This window comes from Panicum virgatum, chromosome 1N, assembly GCF_016808335.1.
Source record: "Panicum virgatum strain AP13 chromosome 1N, P.virgatum_v5, whole genome shotgun sequence".
Classification (NCBI taxonomy): Eukaryota; Viridiplantae; Streptophyta; class Magnoliopsida; order Poales; family Poaceae; genus Panicum; species Panicum virgatum.
The window spans coordinates 34,748,750-34,774,830 of NC_053145.1; the positions used below are offsets into that span (position 1 = coordinate 34,748,750).

At 46.5% G+C, this 26,081-nt stretch overlaps 1 protein-coding gene and 1 long non-coding RNA gene across 2 annotated transcripts; one reads left to right on the top strand and one right to left on the bottom strand.

The window, feature by feature from the left end:
• Nucleotides 1–3,261: 3,261 nt before the first annotated feature.
• On the bottom strand, nucleotides 3,262–6,635 carry LOC120655678. Its single transcript, XR_005667691.1, has 2 exons — nucleotides 4,098–6,635; nucleotides 3,262–4,022 (listed from the first exon to the last, which is right to left on the bottom strand). It is a non-coding gene; the product is annotated as an uncharacterized LOC120655678 (long non-coding RNA).
• A 4,409-nt stretch (nucleotides 6,636–11,044) lies between these two features.
• On the top strand, nucleotides 11,045–11,780 carry LOC120655677 (uncharacterized mitochondrial protein AtMg00810-like). Its single transcript, XM_039933622.1, has one exon. It carries the CDS (start codon nucleotides 11,391–11,393, stop codon nucleotides 11,622–11,624), a length of 234 nt encoding a protein of 77 aa, XP_039789556.1. The 5' UTR covers nucleotides 11,045–11,390; the 3' UTR covers nucleotides 11,625–11,780.
• Nucleotides 11,781–26,081: the final 14,301 nt, after the last annotated feature.

Below are 26,081 nucleotides of genomic sequence, written 5' to 3' on the forward strand. Positions count from 1 at the left end.
CAACGCTTAGGCGAGGCCCTGCTTAGACTAGTGCTTAGAGTAGGAGGAGGGTGAGAAGTAGTTCAGGGAAGCGCCGGGCCTGTCGGCGGTTTTCTACAGGCTTGTACCTCTATGGATGCTGGCTTCGTCATGTATGAGTAAGTTAGTATTTTTTTATGGTAGTAAGTTAGTATTTATGATTCATTTATTGTATAGTACTTTTGCTTGAGTGAGATCAGTTCTCTTACTCACGGATTCGTCGCTCTGTATTTATATGGAGTGTTGTAGTTTGCTACGGGAATTCAGAAGTAATTAGACTGCAGTAGTAACTAGTAGCGTAGACGTGGTGTCTAGGCTAATGGTTACCTTCGTTTGCATTATATCCCACGGTCTGTGAGGTAGGCTGCAGGTGGTGATAGCCCTGCCGGTCCTTCGTAATCCTCCACGTTCGGGTATAGCATAGAGCCATTGGCCGGAGTCTCCTGACCATTTCAGGGGTAAGTCGGTGCCCGAAGCGAGTATTCTGCCCGAGAGATCGACATTTAACTCATCTTTAATGCTACCGCAGGAATCCTCTACAGTCTTGCCACTTAATCTTGGTGTATCCTTGGACTGACTAAGTTAGGAGTTAGTGCACACATGTTCCCTGTGGAAATGATACCCTTGAATACTCACGGGTGAAATCTACGATGGTATCTATGCGCTTACGGATTTATTTGCAGTCATTAAAATACCCAACAAGCTTTTTGGCGCCGTTGCTGGGGAATGGTTGTTGTTCTAACTTCGAACCTAGTTGGTCCTCGTATCCTTATCTTTTAAAAAAGATCTTATCCTTTGCTTTTCCTTACCTCTACCTTGACCCCCGCTACCCACTTCGTCTTTGTATCGTTTTTGCTTTTCTTTATCTCTACCTTCACCCCCGCTACCCATGAAAGGTTATCCTCGTACACACCTTCCGACTACCCGAAGCTCTCCTACTTCTTGTTCTCCTGGGTTACACTAGCTAGAAGATCGTTACACCTCCATTCTCTGTGAAATTACGATACTCTGAATACTCTCTGGTTGAAGTGCTACAATGGTATTTTTCGTGCCCTAGTGGACCTTATCTGTGATCGTTTAGAAATACCAACAAGCATTTCTGGCGCCATTGCCGGGGAACTATTGCTGTAGTTATCTTTGAACCTAGTTGGCCCGTGTATCCTTTCTTTTATCTTCTCTTTTCTTTTACCCTTTTTATCACCATGGAGCACATGACTATCCAAAACCTTTTTGCTCCCAAGGGCGAGTTCGTAGAGCCACCACAATCGTCGAAGCCAATCACAGCTTCCAGCTTCGAGCTCCGCCCTGGCTTTATAGCCATGGTTCGAGAACAAACCTTCTTGCGATATGGTAACAAAAATCCCTACCACCACCTACGAGAGTTCTAGCAGTTGTGCTCGTGTCTGTCAATCGCAGGCCTGGCACAAGAAACACTTCGGTGGAAGTTGTTTCCCTTCTCTCTCAATGAGAGGGCGAGCCAATGGTATGCCCATTACGTTGGAAAGGTAAACAGAGAATGGGAAGAACTTCGGCATAGGTTCTGTCTTGTGTTCTTCCCCATTTCTCGCATTGCTTCACTACGAAAAGAGATCCTCGACTTTCATCAGGGCGAGAAGGATTCGCTCTTATCCATCCAAAGGCGGTTGAGCAAGTTTCCATATTTAAGAATGGCGGGAACCGACCTTTCAAGCTATAAAAGGATCCTCCACTCACCCTCTCAAGGCATTCACCTTTTTCATTCTCACTAATGGTTATGCTGGGCACGTGTTTATTTAGTGGTTTTGCACGTTTCCAATCCCATGTTTAAAACTATTCTATGTCAACTCTACGGAGCTACATAATATACTCCATGGTGTAAGAGTTCCGCCAAGTAGGCAAATCAAGAATATATAAATCACAAAAATTCAACAAAATAAAATTAATAATTGATAACAATAATAATGCATCAATCCATTATTGTTGATTATTGATTGATATGGGAATTCAAGATATGACCAACACCAGCATGCAAGACTTAAAAAATATAGCAAGATCCATCCATATTTCTTGCTCAGATCAGCCATGGTATGCGATTAATTTATCTAGATATATTTCTCCACGCAGGTGTTACATATGGTCTTTAAAGCTCCAGCTATATCTTCAGGAACGTTATCTTTGCCCATGTTCCATAACCACTTCAGTAGATCTATAACCAACCACTTAGAACTCTCGCATCCTGGTATACAAGGCATCACCACAACAAAAATAATGTTAGTTAGATGGCTAATGGCATAGCATCATCATAGCAAGAGCATTTAACTTTGATGAAGAGTGTTACTAAAAGTCCATCACCCCATTATATGCCTTTAACTTATAATAATGTATACAAAATCCATATATTCACATCTAAAGTTACCAGTCAAATGTTTTTGGTACAACTCCTGGGTATATTTGAGGCTAATCATATACATCCTCATTCCAAGCAGGGTTTACCATTTCCATACCACGACCAAATGCTTTTGCAATTTTCTGAATTATAGGAAGATAGTTATAGTATGGGCCAGTTCTGGCAGCTCATTCAAGGAGTGGAGTTGGGTCAATAATGGCTATAAATTTGTCCTTCATGTGCAATGATATGATTCCGAACCTTCTGCAAGAATGGAAAGGAACCATAACCTATAAAATCTAGATATCAGTACAATGACACAGGGTAATGTGTTATGTACTCCCTCCATCCCAAAATAAATGCATTTCTAGGACCGAGCACGCAAACCAACGCTACGTGTAAAATTACAAAAATACCACTTGTCTTTTGTGATGAGTGAATGAGGTGTTACTTGTCTTTTGTGAGAATGTTTCGGAAATTGCCTTGTCTTTTGTGGTAGGTAGCTCAAAATTAGCATTTTTTTGGGATAAATTTTGAACTCTATAGTTGCAATTATTTTGGGATGGAGGGAGTAATATTTGTTAATATAAGCAGCAAAATAAAAGTACCACTTCACATTCCGAAAATGAAACTCCACTATGCGGCCAGTCATCAAAATTTTTTGATCATTCCACGGTACCATGTTTGACACGATGCCTAGGGCTACGTCGGTAATTACAAACCGCCTGCAATAACAACATATCAATTGTACATTTGTGATGATTAATTGACATAAAACAATAAGTTCGTGATAATGAAATACTGAATAATGAATAAAATAAAATTGTATATTCTATATTACATACTGAATAATAATGAAATACTTAATTCACAATTCGTGATGATTAAAATAAAATAAATTGTAATTGTACTGTAATATAATTTAAAAAACACATACCGCAACCTTGTTCAAGGCAACAATAAACCTCACATTGCGGTGTTTCAAAAGATCAAGGGACTCAATCATCTGCTTTTCAAGCCCACGCGTAATATCAACAACCACTACAACAATGTCACACAAACTTGATCCCCTCAAGCGCATGTTACTGAATGACTGGTGGCCAGGGGTGTTAATTACAAGCAAACCGGGAACTTTGATGGTGACCTGAGCTTTCAGGGAGGATCTCTCCCTGATATTCTTAACTGGTAAGTAGGTGGCACCAATCTGCTGAGTGATTCCCCCAGCCTCTCCACCCTGAACATTGCTTCACCAGATGCAATCAAGCAGCTTTGTCTTTCCAGCATCCACGTGCCCAAGGATACAACATATTGGTGCTCGAAGCTCCCTATCAATCCCATTGCCTGCACATCTTCCCCAATATCTTCAGATAAACTCATCGAGCTAGCAATCGGAGCCGCAGAGTACACATGCTTTTCCTCTGTTCACTTCTTTGCATACAATTCGAATAGAGCTTTAGTTTACAATTTGAATTATAAAGCTATTTTGTTGCTTCTTTGCTTCCTCAAATTCTAGCACTTGTTCAGTTTGCTGGTCTTTGTGAGATAGGCAAATTTTGATATGGAGATAGAGCGTGTGAGCCAACCGGGTTGTCCCTGACCTACATGACAAGAAAAATAGGCCTACACAATTGATTTGCATCTGTTAAAGAGAGAATAAATAGATCAAAAATTTCTCTATACACATCCAACATGGAGTAAGGGATTAGAAACAAACCTAGAACATAGCTCTGGTCACTGATTCATGGTGACATTTTTAGGCAAGCACATCTCAATTTCTATTCTTGTTCTCATATCAAATAGTACTCCTTGGTCGATTATGTTAGGACGGGACTCCCCTCCAGGAAAGCTGAAACGTGAGTTACCTCCAAGTTTCACCATGTGTAAATTTTTAAAACACGCATACAAACCAGTGGTATATTTAAAAATCATATACCCAGCTCTATGATTACATTGAACTAAAGTTATATCAATTCAAGCCTTAGCTATATGCGATTGGAGGCCTCACAAAACTAAATAATATGGCTTCAGTTTCAATTAGTCAAATGGTACCTAACAAAATTAGGTAAAGTTTGAACTGAGCTTTACCTAATTGCATTTCACAAATGGCATCACTAACTATGTATATTGTTTCTGGTTCACCAGCAGAGCACTTATAAGCAAGAAACTCTCCAGTTAGATTCCTACTTAAGAGCATATTTTATATCTTTCATCAAGTTGCTCAATATTACAAGCTAGTTTAGGGTGATTCTTAAAAGATACCGGCTCCCGAATTAAGCAAGAAACTCACACATTTGCACCGACACACTGCCTCCAAGTTATCCAAGCACATGAGAACGGAAATGGTAGGACTTTTTTATGTTCTTTGGGTAAAGGCACTTGATACAATTACAGAAAAGCGGGAACCAAATCAAAATTGAGAATTCAGATAGCTATACTGAACAAAAAAACAGTTACTAAGATGTCTACAATAATATGAAATTCTAAGCACATACTGATCAAGAAAGAATCTGTTAGGCAATGGTTTATTTTCCTAGCTCTAAGATATACTATTTTATAAAAAAGGTTATCCACCCATTTGTTTTCATGCTTGGGAGACTGGGAAACTGAAGAATAACTAGGAAACTAAAGAGTGAATGACTTATCACGACAATAGAAAGAAATAGTTAGTTCCTAGTGAACAGAAATTATGGTGTCTTCATGGAACAGAAGGTTGTAGCACTTTGCTTGAGTGTCTTAATTACAATAGACAGGAGGAACATATTCTAATTTCAAGCAATGCATTAATTTGACAAATACTGAAAACTTTTAGGAGCTAAGCATTTTTCATCTGCAATTTACTAATGTAGATATATAAATACTAATAGCATATAGATGTATGGATGTGTACTCCAAAATATAATTCCAGGCTAGAGGCTACAGCAACCAGTAATAAGCAGAGAACATACAGCATTATTTCCATGTAAACTGTAATTCATCAAGAAACCAACAAAGTGAGACAATAAAGATAAAATAATATATTAAACGCAATGGGAGTTTTAGTTAGAGAGCACCTTCTCACTGTAATAGCATCCCCATCGCTCTCAATGCCAAGGCAACCAGGCAGATGATTATGTTAATCAATTATTGACCCAGGTACTGAAAGAGAATCAAGCAGAAATAGAAACTTACAATATCTTCCATAGTCTAATGAAGCCAGTGAAAGGCATATAACCATGAAGGCCATTGCTTCAAGAATGCCCTGTCATGTAAAAGAAAAGGAGGAAATTAAACATCAAAGAAGAACAAGACCATACAAACCTTAAACCTTATAAGTCAGGGAACATAGTATAGCTTAGAATGCAAATATCACTATATGAATAAAAATCATGGCATAGCTCTAGGCTCCATCTTTGTTCATAGCATGACAGTATTGAGCACAACACAACCTAGCTTTTGTAGTTGAATCAGATGGCAGCTCATATATGATATACATAGTAGTGCAGACATCATGATGAAAGAAAATATTTCATTTTTCTTTGCAGCAACCAACAATGGAATCTTTGATTTTGACAGTAACTTTGAAATCTAACTTTTTATTGCCAGGGCTCAATAGCAAACTTTCTTTGCATCAGTTGCATCCATTTTGGCAAAACGTCAACCATTTTTGAAAAATATATGCTGCAATCTGAGATGTTAATCAGAAAATATAAGCAAAGCAATAATCTACAAATCTGCTAATACCAGCACAGTGGTCACGTGGTTTATGAATGATCATTTTGCACATGGTATATTTTACTTGAAGATGAAAGACAGTAACTCCTTCACCTAAAAAGAAAATATTATATTTCCATATGCTCTTCATTACGCATCTGTCCACCTTAGAAAAATAAATATTACACAAATAAAATCAAAATTCCTAACTAATCTAGTAGCATCAGACACCCATGTATCTCTGCCAGTCCCATTTATTTGTCATACAGTGAAAAAGGATTGAAATATGTGTGAGTTCATCTTATTATAAAAAAGATGATGCAATTAGACCTCTCATATCTAATGATCTAAACTCTATTCATAGATAACATGCATGGCATGAAGAACAAGCAATGGAAAGTGGCAATAGCATGGAAAATATTCACAAACAAGGAAATTGAGCTTTAAACACGACAATAATATTTTTTTTTTGATACGAGGATAGCCCCATTTCCATTCACGAACGGAAATTCAAGTCAGTACATCATCTCACACGGGTAGGGAGGAGAGGAAAAGAGCGGGGGGGGGGGGGGGGGCGATACAAGTTTGAGGAGGAGGGGGCATGCAAGAGAATGACTTTCAGACCCTTAACAGCTCCCCTGCTACCGATCACCCAACGCCTAGGAGTTCTAAGACAGTTTTAGGGATACATAGTATCAAGTAACATCGAGAACACAGTCAACAGAAGCTGAAACGAGCCCCTTCACATGGAGGGAAATCTCAAGCTCCGTTGTCAGAAGCTTCTTCCTCGGACTCCTGGGGTTTCTCTGGGCCTTCCAGCAGTAGAACAGGGGATGGGCGATTCTGTTGAGCCAACACCTTGTGAGCACATGCGATGAGGACCATCACACCCTCCACGATCCTGCCCTGCATATCGGCTCCATACAGACCTGCCCAATATGTCATTAGAGCACAAGCATACAACAAAATATCAACAGGATTGCGTAGTGGGGCTGCAGCATCTTTCACAGCTGCAGCACGTAGTGTATGTGTTTGCTGCCCCTAGAGGACAGCATCTTGGACTGGTTTTGCTGCCCCTAGAGGACAGCATCTTGGACCAGCTTTCAGTTAGCAGTTAGGGTAGCATCTTAGACTAGTCCTTGGCATATGCCTTAGCTGCCCTGCAACTGTGTATAAATGTGTAACCTCCTCTCCCGTGGAGAGCATGGCTGTGTGTTTGTGCATGAGAAAAAACCCCAAAAAATTGCCCCATTCTCCACTGTCATCCTCTTAGCTCAATGAGAGTAAAAATTGAGCTTCTAACAACTGGTATCAGAGCCGTACTTTTCTGTAGGTTAGACATCTCCTGCTCTTCTCCCTCCCAAGCAGCAGTTCAGCCACCAGCAGCAGCAGCTAGCGCAGCAGCACCTGCTGCACCCTCTGCTCCTCCTTCCTCACACGAGCAGACAAGCAGCAGCTCGTCTGAGGCTGCGTCTTCTCCACGCAGCAGCCCCTTTGAGGTGCGCCATGTCCGACGTACCGTCTCAGCGCTCGGTCGCCCCGAGCGCACGGCGTCAGCCAGACGCCGAGCTTGCCGTGGCAGAGGAGCGCAGGCGAGCGACGGCACAAGCCGCTGCAGCAGCGGCGAGGGCGGCCAGGCTGGCTGCAGCAGAGCTGGCGGCGGCCAGGGCGGAGGTAGAAGCAGAGGCGGCGGAAGATGCGGCACGTGCGGCGGAGGTCGTGGTTGAGACCTTGCGTGGCAGCCTCAGCGGCTCCATCGCCGGCGACACCATCGCCGACAGGGACCTTAAGGAGTTGGCGAGGGAGAGGGCGCGGGAGCGGACTGCGCGGTGGGCAGCAGCCCACCCCCACGGCGGCGGCGGCCTGGACGCCGGGCGCGCCCTGTGGCGGCGGCGCGGATGGGCACGTGTGCGGGGCCCCTGGCGGCGCGCAGGCTGGCAGCCGCGCCCCTGGCCGGTGGCGGCAGCCCTAGAGGCGGCGCGCTGGGCGGCGGTGGCGCTCCTGGCTGGGGAGCACGCGGCGGCGCCCCCGGCTACCACGGCCTCCAGGCGGTGGTCAAGGACGTCGGTCCCGGTGGTGGGTGGCCCACCCTCACCAAGACCAACTACGTCGAGTGGGCCGCAGTCATGGAGGTGAAGCTCCAGGTGCGGCATATATGGGAGGCAGTCTGGTACGGTGATGTTGTCTACGATGAGGATCGACGGGCGCTGGATGCTCTCATCGCAGCAGCCCCGCCCGAGATGCAGTTCACGCTTTCCAAGAAGCAAACTGCCAAGGAGGCCTGGGACTCCTTCGCTGCGGCACGCATCGGCAGCGACCGCGCCCGCAAGACCACTCTGCATGCACTTCGCAAGGAGTGGGAGAACCTGGCCTTCAAGCCAGGTGAGGATGTTGATGATTTCGCCCTCCGGCTCAACACTCTGCTGCAGAAGATGGTGCAGTTCGGCGACGAGACCTACGACAAGGAGAGAGCTGTCGAGAAGCTCTTTCGCTGCGTCCTCGAGAGGTACAGGCAGATCGCTCGCTCGATCGAGTCTCTGCTGGACCTCTCCACCATGACGATCGAGGAGGCGATAGGTCGCCTCAAGGTCATCGACAGCGATGAGCCATAGCCTCCCTCGGGAGGCATCTCCATCGGTGGGAAGCTCCACCTCACTCAGGAGCAGTGGGAGGCTCAGCGCGGTGACAGGAATAGGGGGAGCCCTCTTCCTCGACTGGTGGCCGCAAGCGCGGCAAGCCGCGAAAGGGGCGCGGAGGTGCCCAAGCCGGGGTACGAGGGCGCGCCGAGGGTGGCGCCCGGGGAGATGCTCAGGACGGCGCCGCCGATAGGCCCAAGGTGGCACGAGACGACGCCTGCCACAACTATGGCAGGCCCGGCCATTGGGCCAGGGACTGCCCACAGCGGAGCCGTGGGGGCCGAGCCCACGTCGCGGAGGCCCAGCCGGATGACGAGCCGGCTCTGTTCCTACTCCATGGGGACATGGAGCCGCGTCCGGCGGCACCGCCTGCCACCGCTCTACTCCACCTCGATGAGCCGCGCGCCCGAGTCCTCCTCGGCAATGGCTCTGACGATGACAGGGTCGACGGCTGGTACCTCGACTCCAGCGCCACGCACCACATGACCGGGCGGCGGGAGTTCTTCTCTGACCTAGACGTCGATGTTGGTGGCTCCGTCAGGTTCGGGAACTCCTCCGCCGTGGAGATCAACGGCGTGGGCTCCGTGATCTTCACCGGCAAGTCCGGAGAGCACCGGATGCTCACCGAAGTCTACTACATCCCGGCGCGACTACATCCCGGCAGCTCGATGAGAGCGGCTAACGCGTGGTGATCGACAGCGGGGTCCTCTGCATCTGGGACCACCGTCGCCAGCTCCTCGCCAGGGTGGTTCGAGGGAAGAACCGCCTCTACATCCTCGATGTCGGGGTGGCCCAGCCTCTTTGTCTTGCAGCTCGCAGGGACGACGAGGCATGACAGTGGCACGAGCGCTTTGGGCACCTCCACTTTGAGGCCCTGAAGCGGCTCAGCGCCAAGGAGAGGGTGCGTGGCCTCCTGAGCCTCGACCACATGGAGCAGCTCTGCGATGTCTGCGTGCTGATGAAGCAGACGCGACACTCCTTCCCCCAGCAGGCGAGCTTCCGAGCCAGGGAGCGGCTCGAGCTCGTACACGGGGACTTGTGTGGCCCGGTGACACCGGTCACACCAGGAGGACGGCGCTACTTCCTGCTGCTCATCGACGATATCTCCCGCTACATGTGGGTGATGATCCTCGGCAGCAAGGGAGAGGCTGCGGACGCCATCAGGTGTGCGCAGGCTGCTGCGGAGGCGGAGAGCAGCCGCAAGTTGCGCGTGCTGCGCACCGACAACGGCGGCGAGTTCACGGCGGCCGAGTTCGCGGCGTACTGCGCGGATGAGGGCATCCAGTGCCACTACTCTGCACCGTACAGCCCGCAGCAGAACGGCGTCATCGAGCGGCACAACCAGACGATTGTGGGGATGGCTCGGGCCCTCCTCAAGCAGAGGGGGGTGCCGGCTTTGTACTGGGGAGAGGCGGTGGTGATGGCCGTCTACATCCTCAACCGCTCGCCCACCCAGGCGCTCAACGACATGACGCCGTACGAGGCTTGGCACGGGCGCAAGCCGGCAGTCTCCCACCTGAGGCTCTTCAGCTGCCTCGCGTTCGCCAAGGAGCTTGGCCACATCGGCAAGCTCGACGACAGGAGCACTCCGGGAGTGTTCATCGGCTACGCGGAGGGCTCGAAGGCCTACCGCATCCTCGACCCGGAGACAAAGGGTGTGCGCACGGCGCACGACATTGTGTTCGACGAAGGGCGAGGATGGGCGTGGGACAAGGCGGTGGACGACGGCTCGACTCCAACATACGACGACTTCACCGTCGAGTATGTCCACTTCGAGGGAGCTGGGGGAGTAGGCAGCTCCTCTTCGCCGAGCGTGCCTACCCGAGTCCCCGAGCCTCCACCGACTCTGGCTCCCGCTACACCGGCAGCACCACACTCTCCAGCCGCGACTCCGGCTGCGACGAGTTCCTCGCCTGCACCACCACAGCCGGCGACGCCACACACTCCAGTACCGACAGCCACTCCTCCGGGCACGTCTACTCCGACACCTGCTCGTGCTAAGCACAGCCCGGTGGAGTTCGCTACTCCGCTCTCTCACGACGAGGAGCGCGTCGATGCGTACCACGACGGCGAGCCGTTGCGATACCGTATGATGGAGGACCTTCTCGGCGATCAGCCGGTGTCGGGACTGGTGCCTCATGACCTGGAGGCGCAGTTGCATCTCGCGTGCGACGACGGCGAGCCTCGGTCTTTCGCAGAGGCCGAGGGACACGCGGCATGGCGTGCCGCGATGCAGTCGGAGATGGACGCGGTTGAGAAGAACCGCACTTGGGAGCTTGCTGATCTCCCTCGTGGTCACCGCACGATCACCCTTAAGTGGGTGTTCAAGCTGAAGAGGGATGAAGCCGGCACCGTCGTCAAGCACAAGGCTCGCCTGGTGGCACGAGGCTTCGTGCAGCAGGAGGGAGTCGACTTCGACGATGCCTTCGCTCCCGTGGCACGAATGGAGTCCGTGCGACTCCTCCTTGCGCTGGCTGCCCAGGAGAGCTGGCGCGTCCATCACATGGACGTCAAGTCGGCGTTTCTTAACGGCGACTTGAAGGAGGAGGTCTGTGCACCAGCCACCGGGATTCACGATTCTCGGCAAGGAGGGCAAGGTGCTACGCCTGCGCCAGGCCCTCTATGGCTTGCGGCAGGCACCACGGGCATGGAATGCAAAGTTGGATTCCACGCTCAAGGGGATGGGCTTCGAGCAAAGCCCGCACGAGGCGGCCATCTACCGGCGGGGCAATGGAGCAAATGCCCTGCTGGTGGGTGTCTACGTCGACGACTTGGTGATCACCGACACCAAGGATACGGAGGTGGAGGCGTTCAAGGAAGAGATGAAGGACACCTTCCAGATGAGCGACCTGGGGCCTCTCTCCTTCTACCTGGGGATCGAGGTGCACCAGGACGACTCCGGGATCACGCTTTGACAGACTGCCTACACCAAGCGCGTCGTTGAGCTAGCTGGGCTCACCGATTGCAACCCAGCTCTCACTCCGATGGAGGAAAGGCTGAAGCTGAGCCGTGACAGCACGGCGGAGGAGGTGGATGCTACCCAGTACCGGTGCCTTGTGGGGAGCCTTCGCTACCTCACCAGCTGGCTGTGAAGAGGATGGTTGTTCTCCGTGACGGCCGGACTTGGCGTTCTCCGTCGGCTACGTTAGTCGGTTCATGCAGCGACCGACGACGGAGCACCAGCTGGCTATGAAGAGGATCATCCGCTACGTTGCGGGGACTCTCGACCACGGTCTCCACTACCCGAGGTGCCCTGGGGTGGCACACTTCGTCGGGTACAGCGACAGCGACCACGCCGGCGACATCAACACCAGCAGTCGGTCAAGCAGCAGCTGGTCAAGCAGCAGGTGGTGGCTCTGTCCAGCTGCGAGGCTGAGTACATAGCGGCCTCCATCGCTTCGACTCAGGCGCTCTGTCTCGCTCGACTGCTTGGTGATCTTCTCGGCAGAGACACTGAAGCAGTGGAGCTCAGGGTGGACAGCAAGTCCGCTTTGGCCCTAGCGAAGAACCCCATTTTTCCATGAACGGAGCAAGCACATCCGGGTGAGGTACCACTTCATCCGAGGCTGCTTGGAGGACGGGAGCATCAAGGCGAGCTACATCAACACCAAGGACCAGCTTGCGTACCTGCTCACCAAGCCCCTTGGGAGGATCAAGTTCCTTGAGCTTTGCTCCAGGACCGGGATGGTCCAACCCTTCCACAAGACGATGCACAAGACTTAGGGGGAGAATGAAGGGATAAGTCTCTGTACCTTGTCCTTGTGGGGCTGCAGCATCTTTCACAGCTGCAGCACGTAGTGTGTGTGTTTGCTGCCCCTAGAGGACAGCATCTTGGACTGGTTTTGCTGCCCCTAGAGGACAGCATCTTGGACCAGCTTTCAGTTAGCAGTTAGGATAGCATCTTAGACTAGTCCTTGGTATATGCCTTAGCTGCCCTGCAGCTGTGTATAAATGTGTAACCTCCTTTCCCGTGGAGAGCATGGCTGTGTGTTTGTGCATGAGAAAAAACCCCAGAAAATTGCCCCATTCTCCAATGTCATCCTCTCAGCTCAATGAGAGTAAAAATTGAGCTTCTAACACTGGTCGGCCACCTGGTAGCCAATGCTCAATCCAGATCTTATATTGATCCAAGTTTTCAGGGATGTTGTTAGCCCCCAGGGTGATGGCAATCATCCCCCAGATAACCTTGGAAATAGGGCATGTAAAGAAGAGGTGATCCATGTTTTCATCATTCGGACAGAAGTAGCAGGAGGGATCCCCCTGCCAATTTTTGCTGAACAAGTTTTCTTTGGTTAGGATAGCTTTGTTCTCATATAGCCACATAAAGATTTTGATTCTGTGGGGGATTCTAGCTTTCCAAATATGGGAGAATGGATGGCTAGTGTCCCCAGAGGTCATCAGGTCATAAACAGATCTTGTTGAAAAACCCCCACTCTTATGCATTTTCCACGATATTTTGTCTTCCTCATTCTCAAAGGGGTAGGAGTAAACTTCATCGATCAGGCTAACCCAGGGACCAAACAATGTGACTGGTAACCATCTTGAAAAATGCAGCTGAGCATGTTTTAGGATAAATTGATGCACCGAGATACCCTTATCTGTACATAAATCGTACAGCACAGGATACAAGACACAAAATGGTTTGCTTTTCAGCCAGGGTTCTTCCCAGAACAGAGTAGATTTCCCATTTCTTACTTTTGTTGATCTACCCTTCAAATAAACAGGTCGAATTTTAAGAAGGTCAGACCAGATAGGAGAGTCATCGACTCTATGCTTGACTGACCCAATCAGCTGGTTGTTACTCATATATTTGGCCTTCGCAATGCTCAGCCATAGTCCATCCTCATTCTCTAGTTTCCACCACCATTTGCAGAGGAGGCTCACATTCATCTTTCTAATATTCTTGATACCCAAACCACCTTTCTTTTTGCTTTTGCATATGGTCTCCCACCTAACCAAGTGATACTTCTTTTTCAAAGCATTGCCACTCCAGAGGAAAGTCCTCCTCTGTTTATCTAGTGTGTCAGCAACTATTTTTGGCAGTAGATACATTGACATGTGGTAGATGGAGGTACTAGATAAACTTGAGTTGATCAGAGTCACCCTTCAAGCCATGGACAAGGAACTTCCTTTCCAAGTGGAGAGTTTTTTTGCATTTTTTTCTACCAGAGGCTCCCAATCTTTCACATGTAATCTGCTAGGCCCAACAGGGACCCCAAGGTACTTGATGGGGAACATGCCCAGCTGGCAATTAAAGAGGTCTGCATACTGGGTGTGTGTACTCTCATCACCATTGATCATAATTATTTCACTTTTGTCAAAGTTAATTTTTAACCCTGACAATGATTCAAAAAGGTACAGCAAGAGCTTCATATTTCTGGCCATATCAAGGTCATCTTTGAGGCAGATAATAGTATCATCAGCGTATTGTAAGATTGCTACCCCATTACTAATTAGGTTGTCAGCCAAACCACATAGCAGACCATTTCTTTGAGCTTGCCTGACCATCCGGGCCAAATAGTCAGCCACAAAATTGAATAGGATGGGTGAAAGGGGATCCCCTTGCCTCAGCCCCTTATGGCTAACAAAATAAGGACTTTCAGAGTTATTGAGTTTAACACAAACTGTACTCCCAGTGACAACATTTTTAATCCACCCACACCAAGTCTCATTAAATCCCCAATGTCTCAAGCAGTCAAACAGGAAGTTCCTGTTGACTTTATCATATGCTTTTTCAAAATCAAGCTTGAGTATTATTCCAGTTTTGCCTTTTCTCTTGGTTTCATGGAGAGTTTCATGTAGAGCCAACACCCCATTCATGATATTTCTCCCCTTTAGGAAGGCAGATTGTGACTTGAGGATCAGTTTGTCAGCTAGAGACTCCAATCTCAGAGTTAGAGTTTTGGTAATCCATTTATACAAGCAGTTTAGAAGGCAGATAGGTCGAAATTGCAGAATCCTAGCAGCATCCTGCACTTTTGGAATCAGGGTGATGACACCATAATTCAGCCTGCATACAGCTAGGTCTCCTTTGTGGAAGTCTCCAAACAATTCCATCACATCCTCTTTAATAATATTCCAGCATGCCTGGTAGAATTCAATTGGGATCTTATCAGGCCCAGCTGCTTTATTTCTTTCCATTTGGAAGAGGGCTGCCCTTACCTCTTCCTTAGAAAATGGTTGAGTCAGCACTAGATTCTCCTCCAAATTAACTCTTTCTTCTTCCCCCCATAGGTCAGGGTCCAAAGGAAAGGTGTCTCCTAAGGCAGGGCCAAAGAGATTTTTGTAATAATTGGTTGCATGAGCCAACAGCTCATCATCCCCCTCAATGGTCTTATCACCATCCTCCATCGAGATTATGACATTTCTATGGAAGTACTCAGTGTTATTATCCCCTTCATGTAATTGCTTGTCATGTGATCTCTGTTTCCAGTATATTTCATCTTCCTCATTGATCTTGAATAATTCAGAAATCAGAGAGGTTTTCCTCAGCATTTGTTCTGTATTTAGGGGATCCACCTCCTCTATTTGTTCCAAAGCCTGCAGTTCATCCTGCATCCATCATTTTTTCTTTTTCTGCTCCCCCAGTCTGTTGAAGCCCCAGCCTTTAAAATATTATTTCACACGTTTCAGCTTGGCTTGTATCCTCCCCAAAGCAGTGGGAGCATGGCATGGTGCATTCCAGATTTCCTCAACCAATGTAGTGAAATTTGGATCCTTCAGCCAAGATAATTCAAATCTGAATGACACCTTCTTTTCAAGATCAGATTTTGGAATGGAAAGAATGAGTGGGTTGTGATCAGAGATCTCTCTTGGGAGTTTGTGAACTTGGACTGTGGGGAACAAAATCTCCAATTGTTTTGAAATCAAAATCCTATCCAATCTTTCCAAGGTTGGGTTCTCCTGATTATTGGACCAGGTGTATTTGCCTCCTACCATATGGATGTCCAAAAGTTCATTAGCCGAGATAATACTATTAAAGAGGTCAGTATGTTTGTGGACACCAGAAGGCTTATTTTTCTCAGTGGCAAATCTTATAATATTAAAGTCACCCCCAATCAGGAATGTGAGTTTGTTTTTGTTGCAGAATCTGGCTAGCTCAGCTAAGAACTCATTTTTGTTCATCTCCTGGCTGCCCCATACACATTCAGAAAATTCCATTTTTGTTTAAGTTGCTTATCCCAGAGGTCAAGCTGCAGGATATAATTTCCTTCACAGAAGCCCCCCACATCCATCAAATCAGTATTTATTCCACTAAGGATACCTCCCGATTTACCCCTGGATGGGATCCATTTCCATAGATACAGCCCATTAGGGTCAATTTTCATCAGTGTATTATCATCAATGGATTCTGCCATTGTTTTTTGGATACCAATAAAGTGAAAGTTATGCTCAAGAATAAGGTTTTTGAGGAAGGAGGAGACACCTTTCTTTTTGATGCCCCTACAATTCCATATCAGCCCTTTCATTTTTTCTTACACTTAGATTTTTTGGTAGCTTTTTTTACCACAAGGATTTTCCTTGGTCAGGATAGAGGTGACACGACAATAATATGATTGCTTTCATTTGATTCTTTTTCTTTTTACTTCTGCAGTTGACTTCTGAAGCCATCTTAGCAATAACAAAGAATAAATGGCATTTAAACTAATTCCAGCACTATAATTTTAAGTCAAAAGTAGAGATTTCTAGTAAACTAATGGTATGGCAAAGAAGCAAATCATGAGATGGGTAGAAAGGCTTACCAGAAAAAGAAAATATGATGAATTAATATTAACTCCCTGTGAACAAATCAAAATGAATTATGGTCAAATCCTACAAAATGAAGCTTAGCTTTCACTTAGGTTATTGCATTGCACACATAAACTGCTGCAATAGCGAAAAGTAATTGGGAGACGTCGTATTGTTGTGTTAACAAACAGCTTTGTTAAAGTGGAGCTGAGGAAAATTACTAATGGGGGAACAAAGAAATGCGCCAGTGAAAAAAAAAGGAGCTGCTAGGCATGGGAACAGATCATGTATCTGGATTAAATAATTTTCCTCTGTGAAATTTGCATAGTACAAGCAATTAGCAGTTAGATACACTTGCTAGCTACATGGCAATGCTTGTCCAATGTATAATTTGGGAGAAAGTATAATCTAGCTAATGAATTCACAAAGTTAATTCTCGGTTTGCTTCCTTCCTCTGGCCTCAGCTTTACACATCAGAAACAGGCACATGACTACATGGATCTTGCAACACACCTAATGGCTTTACTGCACTCTACTTATCTGATGGACACTTAGATTAGCAGAGGACTCCACCATGCACGTACACAAGTTTCAGGAATCACAAGATTTCCATGAACCAGGAAATCCAAGATTGAACGCCGAGCATACAACAGAGCAATAGGGATTTGGGAGATGGGAAATGCAGGAGATACACTTGTTTAATTTCCGTCAGAGGAGGAGCTCAGTCCTCGTAATCCAGTGGAGCTTCGAGTGGACGGCCATACAGGGTCGGACCCGATGGATGGACCGGCAGCGGCAGGGACAGGAGTCGGCGGGCGCCGAGCGGACGGGCGCTGCGGCAGGGACAGTATCTGGCGGCCGAAAGGGAGGCGGCCGCGCGGCAAGGACGGGAGCCCGCGGCTGGATGGCGGGCGGGGGCTCGCGCAGTTGCTTGGAGTACTACTCGGCAGGGCACTCCTAATGTGCTCTGCCTCCCTCACCGGCGCTTGGCCATCCCGTCCCATGGACAGGACGGCGGGTGCTGCCGTCGCTTGAGGAGCCCTCAGTATGCCGCCGCCGCCCTCGCCGGCGCTCGGCTGCTCCCGCGGACGGGGAACCGGCGTCGCGGAGTGCGACGGCTTCACAGGCGAGATCGGACGTCGCGGCGTCGCGGGGAGCCGGCGTCGGGACGGGTGCCCCTGTGTCGCGGTGAGCCGGCGTCCCGGCGCCTCGACGAAATAACATATTAGCACTGCAACACAGTGACCACTGCGTCGCGGGGTGTGGCGGGGAAAGATCCTTTGCTCTGTTGATTGCTCCGTTATGGCCACGATGGGTACGGGCGGGCGGGTACGTTTCAGCCGTGGTGAAAAAAAAACGGATTTGGGCGGAATCATCACGGGAGGTGTTGTTTTTTCGGTCCACCTCAATCTGTCAATCATCCAGCTCTTCCAAGTGGGCCATTAAGATATTTTGTAAAGGATATAGATGGGTAAATTTTAGTACAAAATGAATTAGAAAGTTTCATTCTTTATAGTATGGATAGATAGATACACTTCAAGGAAGAGAAGTAATAGTAGTGCTCCACTTGTAACATTAGAGTAGGGAGTATGTGTGGGGGAGGATCGGAGAAGAGCCGGACGTGTCGGCCTCTCTTCATATTGTACCTCGACGGATACGAGTCGTTTGAGTAAGTATCCGGAGTTCATCTTTTGGTAAATTCTTGATTTAGTATTTTTAAGTTATTCATTCGTTTACGGGTTCATCGTCTGTTCTCATAATGGATACTCTAGTAGAGGACCCCTAATAAAGACGGGTAACTCTGCGCAATGCTAGAGTAGTAGTCGAAGGCATAAACGTGGTGCTTAGGCTCTAGATTGCCTTTTATTTGCCTCGTGCGTCACAGTATTGCGGGGTAGACCGCGGGTGGTGACAGCCCCGTCAGTCCGCTACGAAGCTGCTTTGTAGTTAGTGTACACTCTCCCCTGTCCGAGTATGGTGTAGAGCTACAAGTCGGAGGTCCCTAAAAGTACCTGGGTCGACCGGTGCCTGAAGTAAATAAGTGACGAGACTAAGTTTATCTTACCTTGGTCCTCATCCTTAGATAAACCACACTATCGGAAGCTCTTCTACTTCTTGTTCTCCTGGGTTACACTAGCTAAAAGATCGTTACACCTTTTATTTCCTGTGAAATTACGATATCCTGAATACTCTCCTGGTGAGGTGCTACAACGGTATTTTTCGTGCGCTTGCGGACTTTATCTGTCATCGTTGAAAAATACCAGCAATGTTAGCGTTTTTACTTGCTTCTTTTTAGCACACACGTTTTTACTTGTTGGATGTCCACAGCCTCTAGAGGGCGCTACTTGCAGCCTAGTCCAGCAAGGATTAAATCGGGACAGATGGGCGGTTGTTTAGTCAAACGACCCTTTAATGAGATACACGGGCAACAAAGCACTAACACCTTTTATATAGAAAACCGTAGCAGCTGAGATTATCAGATTACAAGATTGTGAACACTATGTACTTTGTGGTCATGGAAGAAGAGAGATTTAATGTGCATGTATTTTCTCAATATAGATTAGATCCAACTAATAACAAATGTTAGCTGTGTATTGAATGTGCAACTTATTTTTACGGTTTCGGGATGGATTTATTTATAAATTATGATTTTAACGCTGCAGCACCAAAAACAGGCAGCTTTTTACTACACAAAGGCTCGCTGGAAGTTTTGCTAAGGCGCCGCTGCACACGCAAAACAGCGTTACCTTTAGCATCTTTGATCCACTGCACATGGACTGCATGCCGAGCATTATATTGGGTACAAATTTAAAGTGGACATTAATTCACGTCATAGCTTTATTCTCCTAGATTTGCACGTAGGTAGGTTGTTTCTAAGGACCTATTTGGAAGTACTCTACTCTAAAAAAAAATACAGCTCCACTCTATAAATTTGGTGGAGCCTGCAGCTCTACTCCACCAATTTTTATATAATTTGTTTGGGAGAGCTCTGCTCTAAAAAAACAGAACTCTGGGAGCGAGACTCCACACGTCAGTGCCCATCTGTCTCCCGCCTGCACGCCCCGCCGTCCAGGCCCTCCCATCCCGTGCGCATCGCTATGTTGTGCGCGATGTTGCCGCGCGGCAGCGCCAGTGAGGAAGGGCTGCGCCGGGTCTGCAAGCCGCGACAGCCAGGGGTCGGCACGCGGCTCGGGCGACCGCCGCGCGCTCGCGAGCGTCCACCGGAGCGACTGTTGGTGATATGTCTAAGAGTCAATTATCACAATACAGTTTAAAAGCCTAAGAAGATATTGATCCAAGAGGGATTAAGGTTACTAATAGACTTATGAGATAGAAGCCCATTAGTACGCCCTATATATATGAAGGAGGGCTAAGGGGGCGATGACCTAAGAGCTGCGCCACCTCCTAGCCGTCGCCCCTCCCTCTCTCTCTCGGCCGCCGCCCATGCCGTGCGTGCGGTGCTAGCACACCGACGCCCGGCGTTTCATCCCCGTACGTGTGGACTCCGTGGAGGCGCTGCTGCGACTGTTGCGCTGATCGGCTGCTGGGATCAAGTAAGAGGAGCTCGGTTCGTGGGACGTGATCGACTACTTCCTCTACATCGACGCGCGACTTCTTCCGCTGCGTTGCGCGTCTAGTGGTAACGATATATGATCTTCTACTCGCAAGTATCTTGGGTATATATGGTAGTGATGCTAGTGTAGCCTACCCGATTACCTACAGTGGTACCAGAGCCATCTTGCGTAGTTTTGGTCTGGATCTTTTGCATATCAGTGATATGTTGTTGTAGTAGATTGGATCTATTACTTTTGCACGGTTTGATTAGATCAATTGGTCATAAGGGGTTAAAACTGGAGGGAGTTGATTGTGCGGCATGTGACAAAAGATTAGTTTGTGTTCTTTCTCTGTTATGCATACGACATGTCCCAACCGGCTGGAATCACCATCGGGACTAACTGTGTGCATAGTCAGCAGATTGAACCAACAGATCAAGGTCATGTGTAGATGCAGTCTTCTCAAGTGCAAAGTTTGCACGGTCAAAGTGATTGACCTAGTGAAAATTGAGGCATTATGAATGGCTCGAATTTGAGGTGATGCGATCACTCTGATGAGATTTTCATAGGGATTCCATAGATGCGATCTGTGTAATTCCGTGAGGTTTTCAGGGCGCTGCCCCGAGACCCGCGGGGGACCGCCGTTGCTTTCTCGCTGTAGCGGATTCCCAAGCGCTACTTTGGTAGAACACGTCGTACGCCTAACTTGTTTTTGCAAGGTGTGATGTGAATGGTATGGCCTCAATGTCATGTGATGATGTATGTGATGATTTGTGCGGCCTGCGTGTCGCAAGTTAACACAATCGGGTTGAGGTTGCACCATTATTGTATAACGACCTGCGTGTCGACTTGTGATGTTTGAATCCTCATGTAATTATTTCACTAGCTATTAGATGTAGTAGCTTAGTATCTTTTCATGGAGGCTTCAATCATGATGGCGATGATGATCACCACAAGACAGGACGGATGGCAATGGAGGTCACCTTGGAGCCATGGCGATGGAGCCCATTGTGATGCAAGAGGCCATACTATTCACAATATAATATGATTATATGCCTGTGATGTTTATTTTCCTGTCATACTATTTTTTCATGTTTTTACATATGGTGGATGCTTTAATCATGATAGAATAGCTTCCCTCAGAAAAGGTTGAGTTTTGTATGCCTTTTACCAATAGCTGCACCTATAAATTTTGATCGTTGTGTGGTAGGTTTACCAAAGTAGAGTACCCTCAGCTATCACTTTTGTATAGGGTGGATGTCGGACATTCACAAGTATAGTATTGGTTTACTCAGCAAAGCTATTAAAACAGTTTTGTGCTCTAAGGCATAGAGTTGGGGCCGGGGCATTGGATGCCACCCAACAAACAAGAGTCGCATAGAGATGTGATTAGTAATTTGTTACTTACCTGTATCACTACTTTTCTAGCCGTGATGCTAAAACTCACTAGAATTTTAGTGATTATGGATCTTGAACCACTATATGTCATTAGAGGGAAGTTGACTTTGATATAGTAGGTTGTCTTTTGTTAAATCAGTTAATGAAAGTCTTTACATAAACTTAGTGCTGAAATCTTATTTTACTTTAATGTTGTAGATCATATCTGCCAGTAACAATTCCGCTTTCAATTTGCGTTCTGTTCTTGAGAAAGAAAAGTTGAATGGAACAAACTTTATTGATTGGTACCGCAACCTGAGAATTGTTCTCAGGCAAGAGAAAAAGGAGTATGTTCTTGAGCAGCCATATCCTGATGATCTCCCTGACAATGCTACTGCTGCTGATCGCAGAGCTTATGAGAAGCACTGCAATGACTCACTTGATGTCAGCTGTCTGATGCTCGCCACCATGTCCCCTGATCTGCAGAAGCAGTATGAGGATGTGGATGCTCATACCATGATCGAGGGGCTGCGTGGGATGTTTCAGAACCAAACCAGGACTGAGAGGTTTAATATCTCAAAGTCCTTGTTTGCGTGCAAGCTGGCAGAAGGTAGCCCACTCAGTCCTCATGTGATCAAAATGATTGGTTACATTGAGACTTTGGACAGACTTGGTTCTGAACTTCACCAAGACTTGGCTACTGATGTTATTCTCCAGTCGCTCCCGGCGAGCTATGAGCCTTTTATCATGAACTTTCAGATGAATGGCTTGGATAAAACATTGAGTGAGTTGCATGGGATGCTAAAGACAGCAGAGGAGAGCATTAAGAAGAATCACAATCATGTGATGATGATTCAGAAGGGGAACAAAAAGAGGAAGCGTTGGACGCCTCCTAATCCCAAAGGTAAAGGCAAGGAAAAGAGTTCCGGTGGTGAGTCCTCGGGCCCTAAACTAAAGCCAGCACGTAAGGCCAAATCTGGCCCTACTTCTGAAGATGAATGCTTCCACTGTCATGAAAAGGGACATTGGTCTAGGAACTGCAAGAAGTACTTGGAAGAAAAGAAGAAGAAGGGAAGTGAGACTTCCACTTCAGGTATAAATGTTATAGAAATAAATATTGCATTATCTTCTAGTGAATCATGGGTATTTGATACTGGATTGATGATTCACACTTACAAATCGTTGCAGGGTCTAAGTGAGACTAGAAGATTTGCAAGAGGCGAGTTGGACGTTCGTGTCGGCAATGACGCAAAGGTTGCGGTGTTGGCGGTCGGCACCTACCACTTGTCTCTACCCTCCGGATTAGTTTTGGAATTAAATAATTGTTATTGCATTCCTGCTTTGAGCAAGAACATTATTTCTTCTTCATGTTTGGAAGAAGTTGGTGATTTTAAGATTGTAATTGAGAACAAACGTTGTTCTATCTTTTGCAATGGTATTTTTTATGCTCATTGTCCATTGGTGAATGGATTATATGTTCTTGATCTTGAGGATAAATCTGTCTGTAACATTAATACTAAGAGGCTTAGACCAAATGAATTGAATCCCACTTTTATTTGGTATTGTCGCTTAGGTCATATAAATGAGAAACGTATTGAACAACTCCATAAAGATGGATTGTTAAGCTCATTTGATTTTAAATCATTTGACACATGTGAGTCTTGTTTGCTTGGAAAGATGACCAAAACGCCTTTCACTGGTCATAGTGAGAGGGCGAGTGACTTGTTGGGACTTGTACATACCGATGTATGTGGACCAATGAGCTCAATAGTCAGAGGTGGTTTTCAGTACTTCATTACTTTCACTGATGACTTTAGTAGATATGACTATATCTACTTAATGAGGCACAAGTCTGAATCGTTTGAAAAGTTCAAAGAATTTCAGAATGAAGTACAAAATCAATTAGGCAAGACAATTAAATTTCTGCGATCTGATCGTGGAGGAGAATATTTGAGCCTTGAATTTGATGATCATTTGAAGCAATGTGGAATTATTCCGCAGCTAACTCCGCCCGGAACACCTCAATGGAATGGTGTATCCGAACGGAGGAACCGAACCTTGTTGGACATGGTTAGGTCCATGATGAGCCAAGCTGATCTTCCATTGTCATTTTGGGGTTACGCTCTTGAAACTGCTGCGTTCACACTGAATAGGGTTCCAAGTAAGTCTGTTGAGAAGACACCATATGAGATATGGACTGGGAAGCGTCCCGGATTATCTTTTCTCAAAGTTTGGGGATGTGAGGCTTATGTCAAATGTTTGATGTCAGATAAGCTCACTCCAAAGTAAGAAAAATGTTTCTTTGTGGGGTATCCTACGGAAACCAAAGGATATTATTTTTACAATAAGGCAGAAGGCAAAGTGTTTGTCGCTCGCAATGGCGTTTTCTTAGAAAAGGAGTTTCTCTCAAAAGGATTTAGTGGGAGCAAGGTGCAACTTGAAGAAATTCAGGAAACACCCGAAACTGTTTCAGCACCCACTGAAGATTCACGGGATGTGCAAGATGTTGCACAACCCGTAGTTAAGGCACCAGCCCCACGAAAGTCTATAAGGGCACGTCGCGCTACTGACAAGCTCAACCTCCTTATTACGGAGGAGTGCCACGTATTATTGATGGAAAATGATGAGCCCATGACCTACAAAGAAGCAATGATGGGACCCGACTCCGACAAATGGCTTGAAGCCATGGAATCCGAGTTAAAATCCATGCATGATAATCAAGTTTGAAACTTGGTCGATCAGATTGACAGTGTAAGACCTGTCGACTGTAAGTGGATTTTTAAGAAAAAATTAGACATGGATGGAAATGTTCACATCTATAAGGCACGATTGGTGGCGAAAGGTTTCCGACAAATTCAAGGTGTTGACTATGAGGAAACCTTTTCGCCCGTCGCAATGCTAAAGTCTGTTCGGATTCTCCTAGCAATTACCGCATATTATGACTATGAGATATGGCAAATGGATGTCAAAACCGCTTTCCTTAATGGACATCTAAGTGAGGATGTGTATATGACACAGCCTGAAGGTTTTGTCGATCCTAAAAATGCTGGGAAAATATGTAAGCTTCAGAGGTCCATCTATGAATTGAAGCAAGCATCTCGGAGTTGGAATATTCGTTTTGATGAAGTAGTCAAAGGGTTTGGCTTCATCAAGAATGAAGATGAGCCTTGTGTTTACAAAAAGGCTAGTGGGAGCGCACTTGTGTTTCTGGTCCTATATGTGGATGACATATTACTGATCGGAAATGATATTCCAATGCTTGAAGCCGTTAAAACCTCATTGAAAAAGAGTTTTTCGATGAAGGATTTAGGAGAGGCGGCTTATATTCTGGGTATTAGGATCTATAGAGATAGATCAAAAAGGCTAATTGGATTGAGCCAAGACACGTACATTGACAAGATATTGAATCGGTTCAATATGCAAGATTCCAAGAAAGGTTTCTTGCCAATGTCACATGGCATTACTCTAAGCAAGAGTCAGTGTGCTACGACACCTGATGAGCAAAAGAGGATGAGTACGATTCCTTATGCTTCAGCCATAGGGTCGATCATGTATGTTATGCTTTGCACGCGCCCAGATGTTTCCTTTGCTTTAAGTGTTACGAGCAGGTATTAGTCAGATTTTGGTGAACCTCACTGGACAATTGTAAAGAGTATCCTTAAGTACTTGAGAAGAACTAAGGATATGTTCCTAATATTTGGAGGCGAAGATGAGCTCCTTGTAAAGGGTTACACCGATGCTAGTTTTCAAACAGACAAAGATGACTCCAAATCGCAATCCGGTTTTGTTTTCTGCCTCAATGATGGGGCAGTGAGCTGGAAGAGTTCCAAGCAAGATACGGTGGCTGATTCGACGACAGAGGCCGAGTATATTGCAGCTTCCGAAGCTGCAAAAGAAGTTGTTTGGATCAGAAAGTTTGTTTCTGACTTGGGTGTTGTTCCTAGTGCGTCCAGTCCAGTGGATCTCTATTGTGATAATAGTGGTGCCTTTGCACTAGCAAAGGAGCCTAGAACAACTAAGAAGTCCAGACATATACTGCGGAAGTATCACCTCATCCGTAACTTTGTTGAGAGAGGTGATGTGAAGGTTTGCAAGGTGCACACGGATTCAAACGTTGCTGATCCGTTGACGAAGCCTCTCCACAACCAAAACATGAGGCGCACATGAGATCTATGGGTATTAGATACTTACATCAGTGATTCTAGTGTGCGTGGGAGATTTTGTGTCATGAGTATGTTTATGTAATGATAAATAATTGTTATTTGTTCCATGGATGATTATTTTACATTGATTATCAAGTATGTGACTTGTTCGTGAAACTCTTTGTTGACAATGATATGATTCTAAATTATCCCTAGTTTATGTCGTTGTGTGGGACAACAATGATGTTGAGACTAGCACATGCATTAATTGATGATCATGTTTCACGGATCATGAATATGGAGATATCGGATTAATGATGTGGACACATGTTGGTGAACATGGTGTTGGATTGACCCACTCCAAGACAATGTTGGGATTGTTATTTTGTATGTGCCATCAGTTGTTCTTGAGTGTTATACCTACTGGATCCTTAGACCTGAGATCGCCATTGTTTCTCACTGTGTGTAGTGGTATATCTTGGGGCTGCTAAACGCTACTCCGTGACTGGATAGTTACAAAAGCAGCTTACAGGTGTGTCATGAAATATGGAATGGGATGTGAGCGGATCAA

Excerpts from the sequence above, each read along its gene's own strand:
- LOC120655677 (XM_039933622.1), top strand. The coding sequence starts at position 11,391 with ATGGGCTTCGAGCAAAGCCCGCACGAGGCGGCCATCTACCGGCGGGGC.